The following is a 23,100-nucleotide window of genomic DNA, read 5'->3' as shown; positions in this document are numbered from 1 at the left end:
CGGGAATGGGGCATTCATTCATTCATTCACTCCTCTTTCTCTCCTCTCTAATCTTCATACATTGCCTCCTAGTAGTCATCTTTCAAATTTTTCCTTCTTCATGAAGTCTTTCTCTGGATTCCTACATTTGGGAATGATCTCACCTTCATCCCATCTCTTAGCATATTATAGTTTTTTTTTAATGTATGTAGAGTCTATCTGGCATTATATATAAATCAGGGAATCAGATCTCAAGCTTAAGGATTATTGAATTCAATTCTTTTATTTTACAGATAAGGAAACTGAGGCCTAGAGAGGGTAAGGGTAATTTGACCATGGCCATATTCATTAAGTAGCAAAGTAAGGATTTGAACTCAGCTCCTCTGACTCTAAATGTCCTTTCCACTGCATAAAGATGGCTAATAAATACTTGATTGGATGGGGATGTGCTGGCCATCTGGGAAGAAGAGGCAAGTTCCAAGGCCCTCGAACCCCCATCCCACGTGTTCCATGACTGTTGGGGGAGGTCAGATCTCACTGGAGGGAGGGAGATAGAAGAGAGAGAAATGCAAGGTGTCATTAATCATCATTACACTAATTACTCTATTATTAGGGGTTTCATGAGGTACCTCCTAAGAGACTTCTGGATGCCTAATGAAGCATGACAGCAGGTTCCCTAGAGGTTTGGGTGGGGAGGGAAGCTGAGAAGTTTTCTCAGTTGTAATGAAAGAATAATCCACTGACCCTAGCCCATCCTACCCTGCTCTCTCCCCTTATTGACCCGAGGTCCCAAATCCTCTGAAACAGTAGTGGCTGCCAGATGTCCCTGAAGTCCAGACACTCCTTCTCAATCTGCCTCTGACGGTTTTTTACAATAACTGGAGGAAGAAATTGAATCTCTACAAATTCTTTGAGGTTTGCCAAGGACTTTCCTTAAAACAACCCATGGGGCAGCTAGGTGGCACAGTGGATAGAGCACTGGCCCTGGAGTCAGGAGGACCTGAGTTCAAATTTCACTTCAGATACATAATAATTGCCTAGCTGTGTGACCTTGGGCAAGTCATTTAACCCCACTGCCTTGTAAAAACTAAAACAAACAAACAAACAAAAAACCAACCCATGGGAGGGTGACAGCACAAGGATGGCTGAATCACAGAATATCAAATCTAGAAGAGACCCCTGAGATCTCTTGCCTAACTCAGACCTGAACATGAATCCCCTCTACAACTTACCTGGCAACTAATCATCCAGCCTCTGGATCATCTTCCCTCGTGACAGGGAGCTCACTACCTCCCAAGGTGGCTCATTTCATTTTGGGAAGTATTTGCTGACATTAATCCCAAATCTGTCTTATTGGGATGACCACTCATCACTTTTAATTTTGCCATATAAGCCAGGTAGAAAAAGACCAATAATCTATCTTTCTTATGATGATTCTTCAAATGCTTTGAGACAGTTATCACATCCCCCTCTAAGCTTCCCTTGTCTTTTGTTCCTCCAAAGGCATGGTCACTGGTCTCTATAGTATTCTGGTCACTCCAAAAATGTCACACACTGAACACTCAGTCCCAGATACAGCCTGGGCAGGCAGAGCCCATGGGGGCATCTCCCCCTACCTTTCTTCAATCCATGTCTCCCCTCCTGCAGCCTAAGAATGCATTTGATTGGATCTAAACCATCAGTTAGTCAACCACAAAGTCCTTCAAGCTAAGCACTGAAAATCATTGTCCCTGTCCTCCAGAAGATCACATTTCATCAGGAAGACAACATGCAAACAAAGAGTTGTGTACATTCAAGATTTGGACTGGGGTTGTCCAACCTTTTAGCTTTTTGGAGCCACATCATCCCCCAAACTTATCAAGGGTTACATATAGGCATCAAGAAATAATACATTTTATATTATAGACAGTGTACATGAAAGGTAATCCTGGAGGGAAAATGAGGGAGGGGGGACAGGATAGGGAGAAGGAATTAGTGGAGGAGAAGGAATAGGGGAGGAAGAGGGGAAAAGGAAAGATCTGCAGAAGGTGAGATTTGAGCCGAGTCTTGAAGGAAACTAGAGAAATCAGGAGATGAAGGGGGGGAGGGAAAACATTCCTGGTCTCGGGGACAACCAGTGAAAAATACAATCTGAAGGTCCTGGGGTCAGGAAAAATGGAGATAACCATGGAAACCAGAGTCTTTATAAGGATAGCATTTTGTAAGTCTTACGCAGACGTAGGATGGACATGGAGTGGAGGGAACCTGGGTCCAAACCTGACTTCATCACTTCCTAGCTATATGGACTTCAGTTTCCTGTTTGCAAAATGAAGGATAATGTTCCTTAATGGAGTTGTGAGGGAAGGTGCTACATAAATGGGACTTAAAATAGCGACACTCTTTGCTGACATTAAACCTAAATCTGTCTTATTGTGACAGCCACCCATCACTCTTAATTTTGCCATATAAAGACAAGCAGAAAAAGACCAATAATCCATCTTTCATATAATGATCCTTCAAATGCTTTGAAACAGGTATCACATCCCTCCTAAGCTTTCTCTTGTCCAAGATAAACTCCTTTGTTTCTCCAATGGCATGGTCGCTGGTCTCTATAGTATTCTGGTCGCACCAAAAATGTCACTCTCTGAACACACAGTATGGTATGATGATTCCTGAGTCAGAAAGATGAAAGTTCAAATCCTGCCTCCGTTGATGATCCCAGACAAGTCATTCAACCCCACAATGGTACTAGGTAACTCTTTCAATGATCAGAGTGTTTCTTCAGTTGGGGTTCTACGCTAATAAAATAATGGATCTGAATTCTCCCTCTCCAGCATCATGCTTCTGGCTGATTCCCAAGACTTCATCAAGATAGGAGGCTCAATGAATGTATAAATTCATTTATTCAGTGTCTACTATGTGCAACACATTGGAGATATACAGACAAAAATAAACTGTTGTCTGGCAGCTTATACTCTATAGTCTCATTTATGGTTAAGTAAATATGACATATACAAAGTAATACATTTCATGAGAATAAGCAGGAGGAAGAGGAGGAGGAAGACAAGGTGCCCTCAACTATCTTTGAAGGATTCACAAAATTCCAGAAAGCAGAGGAATGAGGGAGGACTATTCAGATACTGGATGTCTGGCTGGCTAGATGAAGAGTCAAAGATGCCAGTTTTGTTTGGTACCTGCAGGAAACCAGTGGATTGTGGGTCCTTTATAAGGTTTTCATGCTGGGTCAATCTTTGCAACACACTGATTATACTTTGCAAACTTTCCAGTGATATTCAGATTAAGCCCATCTAGACTTACTGGGCTGCTCGATGGCCATCCTACAACTGGCCACCACATTGTTGGATCCTTTGATTCTAGAAGCCCTAGTGGGTCAGAAGGAGAGGGACCTCTCACTCAGGTGTGGCTTTCTCCAGTTGTCACCCATGCTGTCAAACAGCAGCCGGACCAGCTGCAGCCTGCCCTGAGCCACCAAGGCCTTGGAAAGGGCCACCACCTCGGCTGTGTGGCTGCGATACACACGCTGTAACTCTTGTTTCACTCGCTCTGCCGGATACTTATCCTCGGCCTTGCGCACCCACAGGTCCACCTCCAGGCCCAGCTCGCTGGGGCTCAGCCGGGCCTGGCCCAGGAGGACCAACAAGGTCTCCAGGAGGCAGCGGAAGCCCTCTGTGTGGCGTGACCCACTCTCATCCAGTTCGATGGCCCTTTTGAAGCATTCCACGGCATTGGGTTCTTCCCCCTTAATCCGCAGGCACTTCCCACGGAGTAGTTGGATCTCTGGCAGCGTCTCGCCCACATCCGACTCCATGGCCTTGGCAAAGAAGACCAGGGCCTTGTTCAGGGCAGACTCATCCACGGCCAGCAGCTCCTGCACAGCGTCCACCCCCATGTAATAGTAGACCTGGGAAGAAGAGAGTGAAGTCAGAGGCAAGTCAGATGTGCAGGGTGGGAGAAAGAGATCTGGAGTTAGAGGAAGGGGTCTCAGGTTCAAATCTTGACTCTGAATATACCTGTGTGGTCTTATGCAAATTCTTTCTCCTCTGGGGGCCTCAGCTCACTTCTAAAATGAAGGAGTTGAACTAAATGACTTCTAACATCCTCCTTATAGAGGGGTTGTCTCCCCCATTAAGCTATACGCTTCATTGCGCTAAGTGTAAGAGACTTTATGCAGTAGAGTCTCTTTAATTGGGTCAAGAAGGGAAGGGTGTGATTGAGCAAGTCAGGAGACCTAGCTGCATGGATCTCACCAGTTCCAGTTACATCTGGGGAAACTGAGACCTCAACTTAACTTGAAGAAAAACTGCCTAATGATTAGCCTATAGCTAAGCGGGACCAGCTGACTCAGTAGATAGAATTATGAAATCTCAGATCTCAAGATGGAAGAGATGCCAGAGACATTGGTAAGGTTATTCAGTCCGACTCCTATTTATAGACCAAATTCTAGAAAGCTTAAGTCACCATAGCACTGAGATTTGAACAGAGGTCTTTGTTCTGGAAATTCAGAGCTCTTCCCAATGAGCTATCATAATGCCTCTCTAGCTAGAAGCCAGTGGGTAGTGAGTTCCCATCACTGGAGGTATTCAAGAAGAGGTTGGATGGCCATTCACTCTTCAGGTTCAGGTTGGATCAGGTGGTTTCTGAGGTCCCTCCCAATATTGAGAATCTAGAGTTATTAATACTGTCACTTTTAGCTTCATGGCTTCATATACTTGATTAAAATGAAATAATGAAAAACTATTTTGCTAGTATTTACTTTGGGGCAGCATGGCTTACTAGATAGAGTGATGATCTCAGGACCTAGGTTCAAGGGGCTGAGATATCTTGGCTGTGTGACTCTGGACAAGTCCCCTAATCTCTTGTGTTTTAGGCAGAGAAGGAAAAATGTGGGAGCCCCCCTGAGTATTGTCTCACCTGACCAATGTCCAGGTAGGTCTTTAGGCTTGGACACACCTTGACCACCTCCTCCAAGTCAGCCTTGGCCACAGTGAGGTGATTCCTGTCTGGGAGACCTCCTAACCCAGCCTTGGCCCGCTCCAGGTCATGTAGGTATGCTTTGGTGTGGATCTATAGGGAAACAGAATTAGCTCCGGAGAATTCTGGACATTCTTCCTCCCTCCCAGGAATCCTAACTCCTCCAGGATAACCTCTCAAATCAGTTTTCAATGATCCCTTTGGATTTGGAGTAGAGGATTCAGACAACGTCAGAGAAGAAAATGTGAGAGATGTGACCAAGTGACTGATGGACTATCACACCGAAGAAAATTTAGACTTGTCCTACTTGGACCCCAGAGTGCAGAACCAGGAGAAACCCTCAGACAGCTATCTAAGACTTGATGCCAGTCAAAAATTCTCTAACAGTCAGAACTATGAGAAGGGGAAATAGGAGATAGTGAGTTCCCCATCCTTAGAAGGGCTCAGTAAAGTTGGATGATTCCTTTCTAGGAGACAAACACCTGAACACTTTCTCCCATCCTACCCATCATCCCTAAGAGTCGATGACTATCCAGTTCATAAATACTACATTGATCAGTCAAGGGTCCCTTGGTACCAGCCCTCCTCCCTCTTTTCTACTTTGCCTATAACCATGACTTCAAAGCTCTTGCTTTGTACCTTAGCCCTGGTGCAGTAAGCCTGCCAGTTGAGCTTGGGGTCTGGCAGGATGTCCAGAGCCATGTTGCAGATGCCAATGGCCATGTCTTGCTTCCCCAGGAAGTGGAAGATCTTGGCTAATCGGTTCAAGATGGGCGCATGGTCCTTGGCGATTTCTATGGCCTAGAGAGGACAATGTTGGCATACAAATCATTTATTGGGCAGGTAGGCAAATGCAGTGGCAAAAGAATATAAAAGTCAAGAAAGGGAACTAGGATTCATTCATTCATTCAGCACAGTTTCAAAGCCCCTACCCTATGTAAAGTCTTGCACCTGTTCTCCTTGAGGATAAAAGGCTAAGACTGGTTCCTGTCTTTACAGAGCTTAAAATCTAATAAGGGACAGTCGTTCAATTTAACTCAATTCGGAAAGCATTTATTAAGTGTTTATTGTTTACCTAGCTCAATGCTAGCTATGGGGAATAAGACAAGATGATCCCTGCCCTCAATGAGCTTCTACCTTGTTTTCTGAGTAGTGTTAGGAGACTAGAGTTGTTCTGTCTTACGGCAAGAAGGACACACCAGTCAGTCCGCGTCCTCAAGAAGTAGGCTGCTTACATAGAGTGGGAGAAGATGAGGAACTAGGAAAAATGAACAAAGGGATGCCAATGGGAGGAGGGGAGGGGCATAGACAGCTAAAAAGGAGATCAAGGAGGTCTTTGGGGAAGGCTCGTTGGGGAACACTGATTCTGAAAGGTGCACATTAAGAAGGAGAGACGACTTCCCAAGCCTGGGGAATGGCACCACGGGGAGACGGAATATTGAATTTAGGGAAGAACTCATAGTTTAGTTTGGTTGGAAGGGAGAGTATATGAAGGGTGCCAGGGAGAAATAAGACTGGGAAGGTAGGTGGGGGGTCATATTGGGGAGGAGCTGAGATGTCAGCAGGAGGAATTTGTATCCAAGAGGTGATGGGAAACTGTGGAAGACTTTTAAGCAAAGGAATGACTTAGGAATCTGACTCTTAGGAATTTTATTTTATGGGGACTCAATCCACAGACATTTATTGAATGATATATATATATATATGTATATACACATACATGTGTGGATGTAGGTATACACACACATATAATACTTGAGATAAAAACAAAGGATCTCTCTCTATGGCACTTAATAAATACCTGTTGATATATATATATATAATATATATATTTAACATTAAATATATAATTTAAAAAGAAATAGAATTCAGAAATTATACAATTTACACAAGAAAGGAATCATTTCCCAAGTGCCTACTAAATTAAGGTCTTTCCGACTATTCTCAGTTGATTCTCCCAACACCCTATGACAATAGGTGCTATTATTATCCCCATTTTACAGTTGAGGCAACTGAAGCAAAGACTAAGTGATTTGCTCAGGGTCAGACAGCTAATCAATGTCCAAGGGCAAATTTGAACTCAGGTCTTCCTGTCTCCAGGTTCAAAGCTCTCTAGGTGAGTTGGGACAAGTGACTTTTCCTGTCTGGGTCTCCTCATCTTTAAGATCCCTAAAGGTCCAGGATTCCATGATTCTCGGATCTGAGGATGGAAAGTTTACTTCTGTCTGGGGATATCAAGGATGGATTCTAGGAGGAGTTGCCATTTCTACTTGGACTTGAAGGATGGATAGTGTGTGATGAATGGACATGAGATAGGAGGGATTCTATACCAGAGAGAAAAATGATAAAACTTGTATGGGTCTAAGATGTAGAGCAGGGGGGGTCAAACTGAGAAGGAAACAGGGGACTGCTAAACACGTTGACATAGAAAATCACTTGTGTTTGTTGCTTTTTATTCCATAATTCAATACATTCAAATTAGATAGGAGTTGTATTTTAATCTGGTTTGGATGACATGTATGTGCTTATAGGTTTCATTTTGGTCTTTCTGGGCTAGGTGACAAAGAGCACATGAGGAAGAGCAGAAGAAAAGAAGACTACCCTAGAGATGGAAGGGACCTTGTTGATTGCTTTACAGATGAAGAAACTGAGGCCTGGACTTGCCCCTGACCATACAGATGGTGCCAGAGTCAAGATCTGCATCCAAATTCTTGGACTCTCCAGTCATTGATCTTGTCACCAAAATACCCCAGAGAAGATTGTCCTGCAAAGGCTGATGGGGAAGATTCCAGACCTCATCCCATTGGCCATGAGGAGTCAGTTAAGGATGTTGATCAAGGGTGTAACATCACCTGAGCCATCCTGATCCAATTATGCTTGCCCCCAAGGGGGCACAGGGGACCAGTTCTGATTTCTTCCCTCTTCCTCCTGGGCTACTTACCTTGCCAAAACAGTCCAGGGGGTCAGTCCCTGAGTAGCCGTAATCGTGCACACCCATAGGAGTGGTAGAGAAGGTGTCTTTCCTTTCCAAGAGCATCCCAAGGTAGCACCAGGCCAGAGCTGAAAGGGGAAAAGGGATCTCAGGGACACAAGCAAAGGAGACCCCAGCCTGATCTTGACCTCTATCTACTCCAAGCTCTGGCAAAGGCAGAAGTTGAGGCAAATGGGAACTCAGTCCTCAAGAAATACTCTCCTATCAAACATACTGTCTGGCACCTAGGGCTTAATAAATGCTTTCATTCATTCATTCATTCTTTCACATTAATCAAGCAAATAAGCGTTTATTCAAATTCCCTACTATGTGCTAGAGACTAGACTTGTTGCTGGAACAGAAAAGACAGAAGTTAAAATGGTCTCTTCTCCCTTGAAAACCCCTCAGGATCCTCTGAAATGAGCTGGCCATCTACCCAGTTCTTCCAACCTCTGGGGCAATGAAAGAGACCCAAAGAAGGAAGGAGATGAGTTTCCAAGGCAGTATCTGGAAAGTGGAAACTTGACAGAATCACAGAATGAAATGAGGAGTCATCTCCAGAAGTGGTCCAATTTTACTCTGGGTAATTCTCATTGTTGGAAGTCAGGTCGCCCCGCCCTGTCCCGCCCCCCACCCCCCACCCAATTTTGAACTTCAATAAGACCTTTCATTCCTAGTTCTGCCTCCAGGAAGCAAACTGAGTATGTGACAAATCTTTGAATATTTGAGGTCAACTCTCATTCCCCCCTCTTCCTCCATCCCCAACTCCCATCTTCTCTCATCCAGGGTAACATCCTCAGCTGCTTCATCTGCTCCCTCTGAGACAGACTTGGCCCTTGCCAGTCCTCTAGCTTTCCTCTGAACCCTCTCTAGCTGATCAATGTATAATTTGATGCTCCAAATGGAACACAAATCCTCCAACTATGGTCTGACTGGAACAAGGAACAGCAGAACAATCACCCTTTAGTCCTGGACACTTGGGAAATTTGCTTGGAAAAGACCATTTCTTTGCCTGGGTCTCCCAGAATTCTGGGAAAAGAAGGTGGATATGCTGAGGGATATCCATCATGGAGGCTGCCTGCTGTATGAACTTCTGGACCTTTGGGTTCCACCCTGAGAATTCCTACCTTAGGCTCCAGACAATGGGCAAGGGAAGGAGACATAGGGACAGACACCTCCCTTTCATGCCTGTGGCCACTTTGAGATGAAGACCCAATTCACCAGTATCCTACCCCTGGCCTTGGTGCTGACTGGACTGGTGACCAGATTCGCCTATCCTCCAGCCATTGAACTACATCCAAAGGAGGTCAGACCACTGATATGCCCAACTCACTTTGCTCTTACTGGTGATAACATACATCTCACAGATAACTCTGCCATTGACCCATTCACTGTAGGGTTGCCCAGTCCTAACTGGCTGCAATCCTCCTGCCTCTAGATCCAGTGTAGTACCACCTAGCTTCCCAGAACAAGAAACAGATGGGATAAATAGTTAACACATTGATGTCTATCCCTGTCTCCCCCTTCTGATACTTGGGAAGTCGGTTTTTAGAACCCAACCATGAGATTTCCCATTTAAGCCATTTAATTCCATCTTATTTGATTTCACCTCATGGTCTAACCTGTCAAGGGCCTTTTGGGAAGCCAAACTCAGGTCTGACGGTGTCGCTTCCCCAGTGGCTCCCAATTACATTCAAGATCAGCTAGAATCTCCTGTTTGGTTTCTAAAGCCCTTCAGTGCCAGTCCTGCCTGCCCCTCCAGGCTTTTACATTTTCCTACTGCTCCAGGATCAGGTGATACCAATCTACTGGCTGGTCCTTCCAGATATCACTCCATCATCCTCTGGGGCACCCCCCCTCCCCGCAGATCTCTTGGGCAATGATCTACTTCCTTCCTTCTGCCTCTGGTGGTTGGCCTTCCTTCTCTAAGAAGACCAATATGACTACCCTCTGAGGGTGGTTTGGGCTTCCTTTAAGAGGTCTTTGTTGGTTTCCCTTTGCTGCCAGTGACTCCCCTTTGAGACAACAATCTCTTCATACTTTCTATATCTTGTCCAGAGTTGTTGGTTTGTGTGTCATCTGCCCTATTAGAGTGTGGGTTCCTACAGGGCAAGGACCAGACTTCTCCCTTTCTATGGGTTCTCATAGCTCAGCAGTGTTGGGCATACAATCGGGACCTAATAGTAGTCAGTGAGTCAATCAATCAATATTGGTTAAAGTACCTACTAAATGCCTTGTAATTATTACCTCATTGAATCCTCATAACAACCCTGGGAGAAAGGGGCTGCTATCTCCATTTTGCAAATGAAGAAACTGAGGCAGAGGGAGACAGAGACAGAGAATGGACAGACACAGAGATAGATAGACAAAGGTAGAGAGACAGAGAGGAAAACAGAGACAGAGACAGAGAGAGAGAGAGAGAGAGAGAGAGAGAGAGAGAGAGAGAGAGAGAGAGAGAGAGAGAAACAGACAAGGAAACAGAGAGATGGTCACAGATACAGAGATAGAGAGAAAAGGAGGAGGCAGGGATACAGTGACAAAAGCAGAGGCTAAAGGAGAGAGGAAGACAAAACAAGAGACCTGAGTCACAGAAATAGAGGCCTGAAAAGTAATAGAAATAAACAGGAAAGGAGAGAAAGGACCCATGTCTATCATCTAGCACAGGTAAGGATTCAGAGGCCAGTTAGCCCAAGCCCCTCCTTGCAGGGAGGGACCTTTCACAATCAGAGGTGAGTTTTAGCTCTGCTTCATCTGTCATTCCCTCCTCATGTCCCTGCAGCTTGTACAAATGAAGAAACTGAGGCTGAGGGTCTTATCTAAGGTGTTGGTTTCCCAGAGAGATACAGAGACATAGGCAAGATCAGAGACAAGGAAAGAAGCTGAGGTCAAGGCCAGGACCAGGGGTGGGGCCTTTAGGGCTATGAGAGGAAGGGGCTCTGGGCCAGGAGCAGGTGGGCAGGTTCTGATTACCTTGATGGTGGGTGCTGGAGGACTTGACCACTTCCCGGAGCAGCCTGAGGGTGCGGTTAAAGGGGGCCAGCCTCCTCTGCTCCTCAGCACCCTGGTTCAGTAAGATGCCATCTAGCCTGTGGGGGGCACCAGGAGACCATGGGTCAGTCCCTCCCTTGGAGCTGAGTTAGGAATTTTTCCCTGTCAAATGATTCTCCTTCCCCAGGACTCTCCAAATTCAATTTGTGGGAACTGGGGTTCAGTCCCTAGAAGGACACTACCCAACACATTTCTCTCCCCAATACAGTTACCCCATCTGTAAAATGGGGCTTTCAATTAGAGTACTGCTATGATCCCTTCCAGCTCCAAATTTCAGCTCCTGGGATCCAGGCCAATTAGAGGGGCAGGTCTTGTGGTCATGAGTTCAAAGAGCCCTCAAAGTAAAATAATCACTGGAGCCCCCACTTCATGAGTATTTCAAGGTTTACAAAGATCTTTCTTCATCACAGCCCGGTGAGAACAAGTAGTGCTTGGGGAAACTGAGTCTGAGAAAGTTAAAGTGAAGCTCTATTAGTGATCTGATTGTTACCACTGCAATTAAGATCCATGGGACAATTAAGGACAATTACTACCAATCGTGAAGTGAAACAACATTTAGTGATTACCTACTAGGAGGCAGGACTTTGGCTGGGTACTAGGGACTCAAAAGCAAAAGTGAGGTCATCCCTCTTCTCAGGGTCCTCAACCTGCTATCTGTGCAGGAGACTTCTGGAGGGAGTCAGGTGTCTCCTCTCCTCCCTTTGGGAGTGGGGGAGCATTGAACCCCTCCACAGAATCAAGTCTTTTAAATGAATAACATAAAATGCACAGAATTACAAAGGAAACCAATTTCAATATATAGTTGGACAAATGTTTTGAAACATTTCATGGGCCCCAGGTTAAGAAATCTTGATCTGGTCTAACCTTGTAAGATAGACTTAATGCTACAAAGGAAGAAGGGAAGGGAATAAGCTTTATCAACTAACTGCTTATTGGGTTACTACTTAACACACAGTGCATAGAGCACCAGGCCTGGAGTCCAGCAGAGCTGAATTCAAATCCAGCCTCAGACACTTCCTAGCTGTGTGACCCTGGGCAAGTCATTTACCCTTTGCTTTAGTTTTCTCATCTGTAAAATGAACTGGAGAAGGAAATGGCAGACCACTCCAGGATCCTTGCCAAGAAAACCCCCAATAGGGTCACGAAGTTTCAGACATGACTGAAAAATGACTGAACAACAACCAAAAATGCCTACTGTAGTCTGACAATTTACTATGGGTTTGGTTTTTTTCATATTATAAATATCACTTCATTTCATATGTTCATAGAGGATAACAGTTGTAAAGCTGGAATGGACCACAGAGACCTTCTAGTTCAACCTTCTCATTTTAGATGAGGAAACTGAGGCCCATAAGAGAGGAAGGGATTTGCTCAAGATCACACAGTAGCAGACCTCAAATATGACTCCAAACCAATGCTCCATCCACCCTCTATGCCTCCTCATTCATACCATCATACAAAAAAAGGTAACTGTCAAATATATTAAAAAATCAAATAGTAATTGTGTTACTGTTGTTTATATGTTTTATTTTAGTTTCCTCAATTTCTGTACTGGGCCTCCAAAGCTAGAAGAGATTCTAAACTTTCTCAGTACCTTCATTATTTGGCCATTCCATCCATCCATCTATCCATCCAGCAACATACATTTTTTTTAGGTTTTTGCAAGGCAAATGGGATTAAGTGGCTTGCCCAAGGTCACACAGCTAGGTAATTAGTAAGTGTCTGAGACTGGATTTGAACCCAGGTACCCCTGACTTCAGGGCCGGTGCTTATCTACTGTGCCACCTAGCCGCCCCCTCATCAAGATACATTTTTAAAAGGTTCCTCCCCACCTAAAAACAAAAAAACAAACAAAACAAACAAACAAACAAACAAAAGGTTCCTCCACAATGCTGGACCCTGGACTAGAATCAAGGACAAAGAGGTTGATTTCTTGTGCCCTGGGATAGCCCTTTCTGGGCTGCTGTTTTTTACTACCTCTCAAAAAGTGATCAGGAAGTGGGCTATTACTGGGCAGCCCCTAGGAGAGGGGTCTGGTCCCTTATTGACCCCCGACCTTTGATCAGGTAAGTTGAGGACCCCTTCTCATCTCCAGGATCTCCTCCTTCCATTAGCGTGTGGCCATCTTACCTGATGAACAGTGTTGCCATCGTAAAGTACCAGCTCCGTTTCTCCTCCAGCGGGATCTAGCACAGACAAAGGCAGGTCAAAGGAGCAATCCCCCTGTTTATGGGTCTCGTGGAATCACTCTCTTACTTCCTCATACTGTCCAGTATAATGTCCCTGTGCCTCTGTTCTTCTTATTGTCAGGGAAGCAGTGAATCTCCCCACTTTCCAAGCCTATATTCCCTACCCTACCCCCAATGTCCAGAGGTAAATGAAAGTCTCAAGCCCTGAGTTCAAATCGACTTACACTTAATGTGACCTGGGAATGTTCAATCAAGCAAGCAAGTATTTTTTTTTTTTTTTTAGTTTTTGAAAGGCAAATGGGGTTAAGTGGCTCCCCCAAGGCCACACAGCTAGGTCATTATTAAGTGTCTGAGACCGGATTTGAACCCAGGTTCTCCTGACTCCAAGGCCGGTGCTTTATCCACTGCGCCACCTAGCCGCCCCAAGCAAGCAAGTATTAATTAAGCCCCTCCTATATAACTGGACCTCAGTTTCTTCACCAGGTATTCTATACTGAAGTACTGATTTTCCATTCTCAGTCTCTGAAGTTCTGTTCCTTTCCTGCCTCCAGCTCCCTACAGCCTGAGCTATGTTCGAATAGAAGGCGTGAGCGCCCCGATGCTGGCAGTCTTCAAGGAGGCTTAGATGATGACTTGTCAGGGATCATCTGGTTCTAGGTCTAGAATGGAAAAGACCTCAGAAACCAATTTGGATGACTCCCTCATTTTACAGATGGGGAAATTGAGGCCCAGGGAGATTCAATGTTCAGATGGAAAGTGTAAAGTTGAGCTCAATTGTAAGAAGAGTCTTTTTCAGGCAGGGAGCTGGCCTAGAGGACCACTGAGGACCATTCTGACTTGGAGGTTCCATGAGATTGGGCTTCGCTTCTCCCATAGCCTCTCTCTCTCTGTCTTCAGTTACCTCTCTCCCCTATAGCTTTTTTTTTGCAAGGCAAATGGGGTTAAGTGGCTTGCCCAGGGCCACACAGCTAGGTCATTGTTAAGTGTCTGAGGCTGGATTTGAACGCAGGTCCTCCTGACTCCAGGGTGGGTGCTCTATTCACTTCACCACTTAGCTGCCCCTCCACTATAGCTTTTTCCTCAACCTCAAATAGAGTCATCCTCCCTATCTTAAAAAAAACATTCCTTCTGAATCCTCCTGTCCATCATCTTCTCTCCTCTTAGTAGTCCATTTTGCCTGCCTCCATTTTCTCAGCCTCCACTGAGCCCGACCATTCACTGATGATTCAGTGAATAAAGTATCAGACCTGAAGTTAGAAAAGCCTGCATTTAAATCTGGCCTTAGATACTTACTAGCTGTGTGACCCTGGGCAAGTCACTTAACCTCCCTCTGCCTTGGTCCTTATATGAAAAATGAGGATTATAGTAGCCCTTCCCTCCCGGAATTGTTATGAGGATCAAATGAATACTATTTGAAAACCTTAAACTGCTATAAAATAAAAAAATTTTAAAGCATATAAATATAAATAAATAAATTGCTGTTTAAATATATAATAGCCATTACTGTTATTAAATGGTTAGTAAATGCTTTTTGACAGACAGATTGATTTCTCTCCAAGAGTGCAACTGTATATGGTGATGATGTAGGAAAGAGAATGGAACAGCTAAGTCCTGATTTTTCATCTATTTTCTCTACCAAGGAGACTCTTTGGACTGGACAAGAAAGAATGAAAATGGGGCAGTGAAGCCCAAAGTGGGCTAGGAGTCGGTGAACATCCTAAGCTGACCTAGATAGTACACATCATCATAGCAAACTCAGCCACCTCCCAGAGTGTTGAAAACACTGGTAAATGTGATATTTGAGCCCCCATCAGTGACCTCTGAGAGCCTCTGGAGAGTGAAGGCAGGATGGTAAAGAAAGGCAGATAGATGCTGTCCCATTTTCAAAAAAGAGAAGAAAATAGAATCTATAGACAAGAGATTCATACTTCTAACTTTGAATCCTAGAAAATTTTATTAAAACTTTATTAAAACTTCTAGAAAAGGAAGAGGTGATTATCACAAAGAGTCAAACTGACTTCATCTAATTTCTGATTATCACCTATTTTTGACAGGATAACTCAAATAGCATCATAGGACCATAGAGGCAAAGTGAAAGGGAACTTTAGAGGTTCCTCATTTTATAGATGAAAGAACTGGGGTCCAGAGAACTACTGACTGCTTTGGTCATGTAAGTCCAGAAATATCAGAGTCAGAATTTGCACACGGATCTTCTGATTCATCTCAAATTTTCGCTTTCCTCACTGCTTTCCTGTTATATCGAGCGAATGCTAGAGATAAAGGTTACCTAGAAATTATTAAGTCTGTGACAATGACAATGACAGAACTGTTCTTGTGGACAATATGGAGAGAAGTAGGTCAGTGAAACTGGATGGAGTCAGAACTGGTTGAATGGTGATGCCTGGGCAAGAGTGAATAAGTCATTCCATGTGAACTTGGCAGGAGGTCTCTAGTGGAGTTCCCCAGGGATCTATGCTTCTCACTGAACAGATTATCATTTTTATCAATGACTTGGATAAAGACCTACATACATGTAAGGATGTGCTGGAACCAACTCATACAGTGAGCTGATTGTTAAATTTTTAGTGTGAGCATTTATATCTCGGAAATTAGTTAACACTACAAATCATGGCTTGATTTATTGTTCTGTTGATTGTCTGAACTTAAGAAAGAGATGGTAAAAATAATATTTATGCAAATTAAACTAAAAATGTGTTGTGAGTACATATTTTTTCTTCCAAAAGACAGTTAGTGGCACATAGCATGTTTATCCAATTGGTTCAGGCATACACTAAGATCCATCTACCACCTCCCCTATCCTATCTCTCTTTTAGAAATGTTAAGAAAGCATTTTCCTTAATATCTAAGTCTGAAGCTTTTGGACTCATCTGAATCAGAAACTTCATCAAGCCTTAAAAAAAAATAAGGGCAGCTAGGTGTTGCAGTGGATACACAGCCCTAGAGTCAGGAGGAACTGAGTTCAAATCTGACCTCAGACACTTAATACTTACTTAGCTGTATGACTTTGGGCAAGTCCCTCAACCCTGTTGTCTTGCAAAAACAAAAACAAAAAAACTTTTAAAAATATCAATCTTGAAACAAATCTGGCACTAAAATCTTTTTTTACATCATTCTTATCAAATACTTAACTGTCTCCTACTTCTCTCCCCAGATCTCTCTCTCCAAATTAGCTGAAGGGAGGAAGACTAGATTGATGATCAAATGCAAAGAGGAAAGAAGGAAGAAGAGGACCAAATGAAATAAATGTAAAAACCAGCCTTTAAGTGCAATGTAAATGATAACCATTGTTATGTGCTGACTATGGCCATGGATGTCTGGCCAGCTAGGTCCCCACAGACTCTTCCCACCCCAAGCCAACCCTTCATTCAGATACTTGTCTTCCCTCCTCCTTGTATCTGCTCCAGTCTGCACAGACACAGTCCCTTCCTCCCTTCTTTTCATATGATTTTCCATATCAGTTGGCATTTCCACCAACACAAATTTCCAATAATCATTATCACGTATTGTTCTCTAGGGTAGGAACCAATGCCACTTTTCATCTCAGCATCTCCAGTCCCCAAGCAGAGGACCTGGCATGAGGCAGGCACCTAATAAATGTATGTTAAATTGAACAGCATTTAAAAAACTTCTTTGATCACCATGAGTAGGGTACATGCTTAGAGTTACTTCCGTAGAAGTCAAGATGGGTTTCCAAGGCACATGTTTGACTGCCACCTGGCAGCAATATACTTAAATTGCAGGGGTGGTTGCCAGATTCCTTGAAAAAATAAAATTTCCATAACAAGAATTATGAGGAGGGTAAGTGTCATGACAGTTCCCAAACCCATTCATGTTCTCAGTTCACCCTTTGGATAAAACAGCATGAATTTCCCAAGCAGCAAGTCTTGTTCTGCCATTGATTATCTGTGTGACCTTGGACATATGGGACTGGTGGGTTGCAGTTCAAAGACCCAGGATTCTTTAAGCAACTGGCCAAGGTTGGGTTTTACAGTCTTTGAGTTTCCATTTAATGTCATTAGCAAAGCTCTAATTTCCCTCACTTCAGTCCCAGGGATGAAATGTCTTAGAATTCTAATTGAACGTTTGTCTTTTGTTCTGGGAGGACTGTGTCTTTATAACTTTCTGACTGCAGAAGTAACCACAGCTAATAGCAACAGGAAAAGGTTATTACATAACTAAAAAACTATTGGGGAATACATTGAACCAAACAGACCTCCTCTGGAGGAGAGATGGGAGGGGGCTGCTTCACTCCTCTCTTAGTAAGTTGGAGCCACAGAGAAACCCTCTCTGTCTAAAGGACATCTAAGAGAAGAGCTAGAGAAAAAACAGAAAAGACCAGAGGTCACTCTCCTGAGTAAGGTCAAGCAATAGAAACACAGAGGCTTTGATTTCAAGTCAACATGAATCTCCAGGAACCAAGCACAAAGAACTGGAGGATTTGACAGAGTGAAGCTTTGGAGAGGTTTTGACTTGTTAACATTCTAACATGGGTTCATGATTAATGTAACCCATTATATGAAAGTAGGGGGGCGTCTAGAATGTGAATAATTGAGTTGACCAGAAAGGGTACAAGTATATGCCTTAAGAATTTCATTAGAGGGTTATTCTAAAGGATCATTTTTCTTTAGGATTAGAGTTAGGGACAGCTAGGTGGCAAACATACAGCATGAAGCTGAGTGGGGAAGATCTGAGTTTGAATCCAGCCTCAGTTTGGTTGTGTGACCCTGGGCAAGTCACTTAACTTCTGTCTGCCTCAGTTTCCTCATCTGTAAAATAAGAATAATAATAGCATCTTCCATCTGTGAGTCTGAAATGAGGTATTCAATGTCTACCTATCTACTGGAAAACAGGGGATAGATTTTATTTCTTAACAGCAATAATAAATTTTATTTGCAAAGAACTTTAGGTGACTGTTCTACTCCTCTTGCCTGCTAGGATCTAACCTGTGCCCTTGTTTAGTTCCTGGTTGTCTTTCCTCCATTAACGTGCGTGCTTCTTATGAGAAGGGAGGTATTTCATACTTTGCACTTAGATTCTCAGTACCTACCACAGACACAGTCTCAGTATATGGGACACAGTAGGAGCTAAATAAATATTTGTTCATCGATTGATTTACCAAGTGCAGCAACTCTTTGAGGGAGACCAAGAAATACAGAAAAAGAAACTAAGTCAGAAAATGAGCCCAACACCAGAATCCTGAAAAATTCAAGTGAAAGAGATCTCGGGGGACAGCTAGATGGCACAGTGTAGAGCACCGGTCCAGGAGTCAGGAATACCTGAGTTCAAATCTGGCTTCAGACACTTAATAATTACCTAGCTGTGTGGCCTTGGGCAAGCCACTTAACCCCACTGCCTTGCAAAATCCTAAAAAAAAAAAAAAAAAAAAAGAAAGATCTCGGCAGCTACCCAGCCTCCACTGCAATCCAGCAGGAAGACCCCCTATGCCACTCTAAAGGAGTTCCTTCTTCTGGCTCTGTTAGAACGCCAGAGAGAGAAGAGCAGAGCCCACAACTGCCTGGGGCAGCCAATGCCAATCTTTAGAAGAGCAAGGATTGTTATACTCGTCTACTTACGTCTAGCTAAATATTTCCCTTATCTAATCTTGGTTTTCCACTCAGTACCAAGCTCAAAGGTCTGTAACTATGGTACAGTAAGCACTATTGTAACTGGTTGTTGAATTGAAGAGGTCATCCAAGCCCAGTTTGAAAACCTCCAATGACCGGGATCTCACAACCTTAGGAGACAACCTGTTCCATTGTTGCACATGGGAGTCACCTGTTGATGCTTGATTGTTGGATAGCCCTAATGGCAAGGAGTGCAAGTATTAGTGCCAGTGTCTGTATCTCTTCAGTTCCCCCCACCCCGTTTCTCTGTAGTTCTGCCTTCTGGAATCCCCTCCCCCCCTTCCCGATGACATCCATTCCAATACTTGGAGGGGCTATTGGCTCTCCCTTTAGTCTTCTCTTGGCCAAACGCCCTCTAAATGAATTCCACTGGCCAGGCTTTGTACAAGATGGTCTCCATTTACCTTCCCACCTCATTGCTGCTCTGGGCAGGATCCAACTTGTCAACGAAATTTCCTAAACTATGACATCTGGGACTAAATGCAGTCCCAGAGAGTCCCTGGACTTTCTCCAGATGTGAAAATGACCACAATGGAGTCATGAAGCCTTTGTTGGTGGAGTGATCCTTATTTCCAGACAATGGGGAGGGAGCAGAAAGCTGCCAGGGATCTCAGATGTCTGGACTAGTGTCTTGGCTTCTATCCCATGAGAAAGACTTTATTAAAACCTTTTGGGAGGACTTTCCTGGTCTGGGATCTTTGAGGTGGGGGGAGGGAACCTCTGAAGCCATCAACTACAATTCCCTCATCATATGGATGAAGAATCTGAGGTCCAGGGAGGTTTGATGACTTGGGATATAGGATATAGAATCAAAATTATAACTGGAATAGAACTCAGGCCACTTGGTCTAATGTTCTTATTTTACAGATGAAGAAACTGAGGCCTGGAACGGTCAGGAGATTTGCCCAGTGTCACCCAGAGGCACGATTTGAATCGAGATCCTTCAGTTTCAGGGTAAATGAACTTTACCATATACCATACTCCCTCCCTAGGCCCAGCAAGGCAGATAGGAAGGGCTGTACTCGGGCTTCCACCTTATGACATCATTGGGGCAGGAAGAGTTTGTTGGGTTCTCAAATTGAATGCAGTGAAGAGTGAAAGCAGGTAGCACCTTGGGAGTGGCCCGGCCTGCTTTGGAGAGTCAGCACTACAAGCTGAAACATGTTTGAGAGTGTGATGGCTTCGGAATCGTTGTTCTCAGTCACTCCGCTGCATTTGTTCTCTCTTGGTCACTCATGATCTCTCAATGGCTTCACACCATGGACTTTCCCACGCCCCATCTCTTTTGAGGCAATGGAGGTTAAATGATTCATCCAGAGTTACACAGCCTTTGGAGGCTGAGGTCATATTTGAACTCAGATCCTTCTGATTCCAGGTTGATGCTCTTCCCTGCAGCTTTTGACAGTATTAATCATCTCCCATTCTAGGCTGCACTCACCTCCTTGTGCTTTCCTGGCCTTATTCTCTTCTGCTTTTCTGACCATCTGTTCTTTGTCAACTGTTTGCACAGGGGATGAGTGCTGAGTCCAGCATTCAAATCCAACCTCAGGCACCTATGACTTTGGGCAAGTCACTTAACCTTTATTTGTCTCAGTTTTCCTGAACTGTAAAATGGGGATAATAAAAACTCCTACTTTGTTGAGTTGTTAGGAATGAAAGAGATGATGTTTGTAACCCCGCTACATGGTCAGTATTATACAATTATTTTCTTCTTTCTTTCGGTTTCTATTACAGGATTATTATTCTTTTTCATACCCCCCCCCCCACCAAGATCCCCTGCCCCAGCTCTCTGCCCTGGCTTCTCTTCACTTCCTGAGAGACCTCATCACTTCCCATGGGTTCAATGATCATCTTTGCTGATGACTCTCAGATTGACATTCCCAGCCTTCATCTCTCCACCTCCTGCCCATAATATATCCAAAATGGAGCTTGTTTTCTTATCCTGATTTCAAGACAAGCATCATTCCTTTGGGCACCCCAGTTCATTATGTCAGCATCAAACATGGGACCTCCCTCTTACTCAATAATCTCCTCTGTATCTCTGCAACATCCCCACCACCAATTCCTGTCTCTCCACTCATACAGCCACCACCCTAGTTTGGACCTCGTCACTTTTTGAGTGATCACCTCCCTTTTTCATGAGAAGAACCATGGGCAGAGTGCAAGAACATTTGGGTTCAAATCTCAGTTTAGCCAATACTGGCTGTGTGACCCTTGCCTCTCTGTGCTCCAGATTCCTCATGTGTAACATGAGGGAGGTAAGCTTAAAGGTTTCTTTCACATCTCATTCCAGGGTTCTCTGGTTCTCTGATCATTTGTCTCTCACCTGATTTCTCCCTGCCCTCCAATTCATCTTCCAGTCAAACACTCAAAAGATGTCAATGGATCTGTGACCTCAGTGGTGAGAACACTCCCTCCAATGATACAGATTGAAGCCTACCAACATCTCAACCATTTCCTGCCCATAAGTTCACCACAGGCTCCTCCAACATAGTGAGAGCCTTGGTCAACTTTGAGTACAGAAAAGATTCTGGGGAAGCTTTCTGGTTATCCTCTGCCCTTGCTGTGTGATATCCTATTGTATCCTGTTCTGCCAACAGAGAAAAACAGGTTCTCCCATAATGGAACAGTAGGGTTCCAGCCACAGGTGTCATCTGATTTTTTAAGGTGCAGTTTAGGTAAGCCCAGAGAGGAAGCTAACTCCTTGGTGATTAATTACTGCCCATCCTCCACACATTGATATTCCTAAAGAATGTCTAGCTATATTACTTCACTTCTCAAAGAGTTGAGGGGCTCCCTATCACCCCCCAAGCAATACAATACAATAAAATACAAACTCCCTTACTTGATATTTAAACCTTTCTCAATTGGCTTCCATATAACTTGTCCGACCTGATTTCCCATTATTCCCTTACATTTGATGCTCCAGTCAAAATGACCTATTTTTAGTTCTTCATATACAACATTCTATTTCCTCTGCCTCTTGCATGTGACTTGACCCTCGACTTTCTTCCCTAAGGTGGCCAAGAGGAAATAGAATGGAATAAATAGAGGAAATAACTGGGCTCCCTCAAAGCAACTTCTCCAGTAAGGAAAGAAGAAAGAGCACCAGACTGAGAAATGATCTAGGCATGTAAAGAAAAGCTCCTGTAAGCATGTTTTTCAGCCTAGATCAGCATAAAGAGGTTGCCAGAAGCCTGTGGACATTAGGGAAGAGGTTTAGCCAGAAAAACCTGCTCAGAAATTCAGGTGCTGTCCCCTAACTAGAGGTTCCCCTGAGGTCTTTGAAGAACATTACTTCATTACCCGGACCCCAGAGAAAGAAGCCTCCCCCCACATGCCTTCTAGCATTCACATGGCCTGGTCATGACAATCCAGGAAGTAAGACCTGAAAAATAAGTAAAGATAAGAAAACTGATGATTAAGAAATATTATGGAAAGAGGAATGCTTAAGACCCAAGACACAACTAGGAAGATGGAACTATCTCCACCCCATTTCCAAGGAAAGCCATGTTCTTTCTCCCCACGTCCAAGTTCTACCTCTTCATCTCTGCCTTTTTGCTAAAATGTCCTTTGCTCCACATGACCTCCCCTGCTTGCTCCCTGTATTCCCCTCGTTATTGCTCCCCATCATCTCCCTCAAAATTCATTTGTATTTAATTTAAATATGTCGATCTTTTTCTATGTTCATGATTTTATACCCTCTGATAGAATGTAAACTCCTAGAGGGCAGAGATTGTTTTGTTTTTGTTGTTGTAGACTCAGGTGTATTTAATCCATTCTTGGTGAACGGAACTGGCCTCTTCCTATCACAAAGCCTCAGTTTCTTTACTTGTAAAATGAAGAGGTTAGACTAGGTGACCTCTAGGATCCCTTCCAACTTTACTTCTATGGTTCTATTTCTGCAGAGACTACCCCTAAATCTGACAGGCCTCTTGACTACTAACCCCCAATTAAGTGTGCAACCAGGAAAATCATTAAATGGAAATCCTTGTGATCCTCAGCATTCTGAGATGGCTAATTGTGAATGTCTCCACACTCCAGAATTTCATTGGCCATTGAAGGATAGGATCAGGGTCAGCATGGAAAGTGGTTTGCTGTGTGTGTGTGTGTGTGTGTGTGTGTGTGTGTGTGTGTGTGTAGAGGGCAGGAGAATGACAGTGGAAGCAAGTCAAGGAAAGAAGAATCAGCATCCAGACAACCAGAGCATCTCAGAAAAAGACCTGGAATCCCCAAAGCTCGCACTAGGAAACCATCCTAATTCACTGATCTCACCAGACACTTTCCTCACCCTTTT

The 23,100-nt window shown here is 43.9% G+C and overlaps 1 protein-coding gene across 1 annotated transcript in view; it reads right to left on the bottom strand.

Annotated features, from left to right (window-relative positions):
• Positions 1-292: 292 nt before the first annotated feature.
• TTC22 (tetratricopeptide repeat domain 22) overlaps positions 293-23,100 on the bottom strand; it is a 33,791-nt gene continuing 10,983 nt past the window's right edge. Inside the window, exons 2-7 of the mRNA XM_074221348.1 lie at positions 13,100-13,155; positions 10,892-11,007; positions 7,892-8,010; positions 5,590-5,751; positions 4,891-5,043; positions 293-3,880 (exon numbers count right to left, since the gene is read on the bottom strand). Of these exons, the coding sequence (XP_074077449.1) occupies positions 3,350-3,880; positions 4,891-5,043; positions 5,590-5,751; positions 7,892-8,010; positions 10,892-11,007; positions 13,100-13,155 (1,137 nt within the window). The 3' untranslated portion in view covers positions 293-3,349. The remainder of the gene's footprint in view (positions 3,881-4,890; positions 5,044-5,589; positions 5,752-7,891; positions 8,011-10,891; positions 11,008-13,099; positions 13,156-23,100) is intronic.

Source organism: Macrotis lagotis, chromosome 2 (genome assembly GCF_037893015.1).
Source record: "Macrotis lagotis isolate mMagLag1 chromosome 2, bilby.v1.9.chrom.fasta, whole genome shotgun sequence".
NCBI classification, from domain to species: domain Eukaryota; kingdom Metazoa; phylum Chordata; class Mammalia; order Peramelemorphia; family Peramelidae; genus Macrotis; species Macrotis lagotis.
Note: the sequence above shows the minus strand (reverse complement) of the source record. Positions and strands in the feature narration are given on the sequence as shown.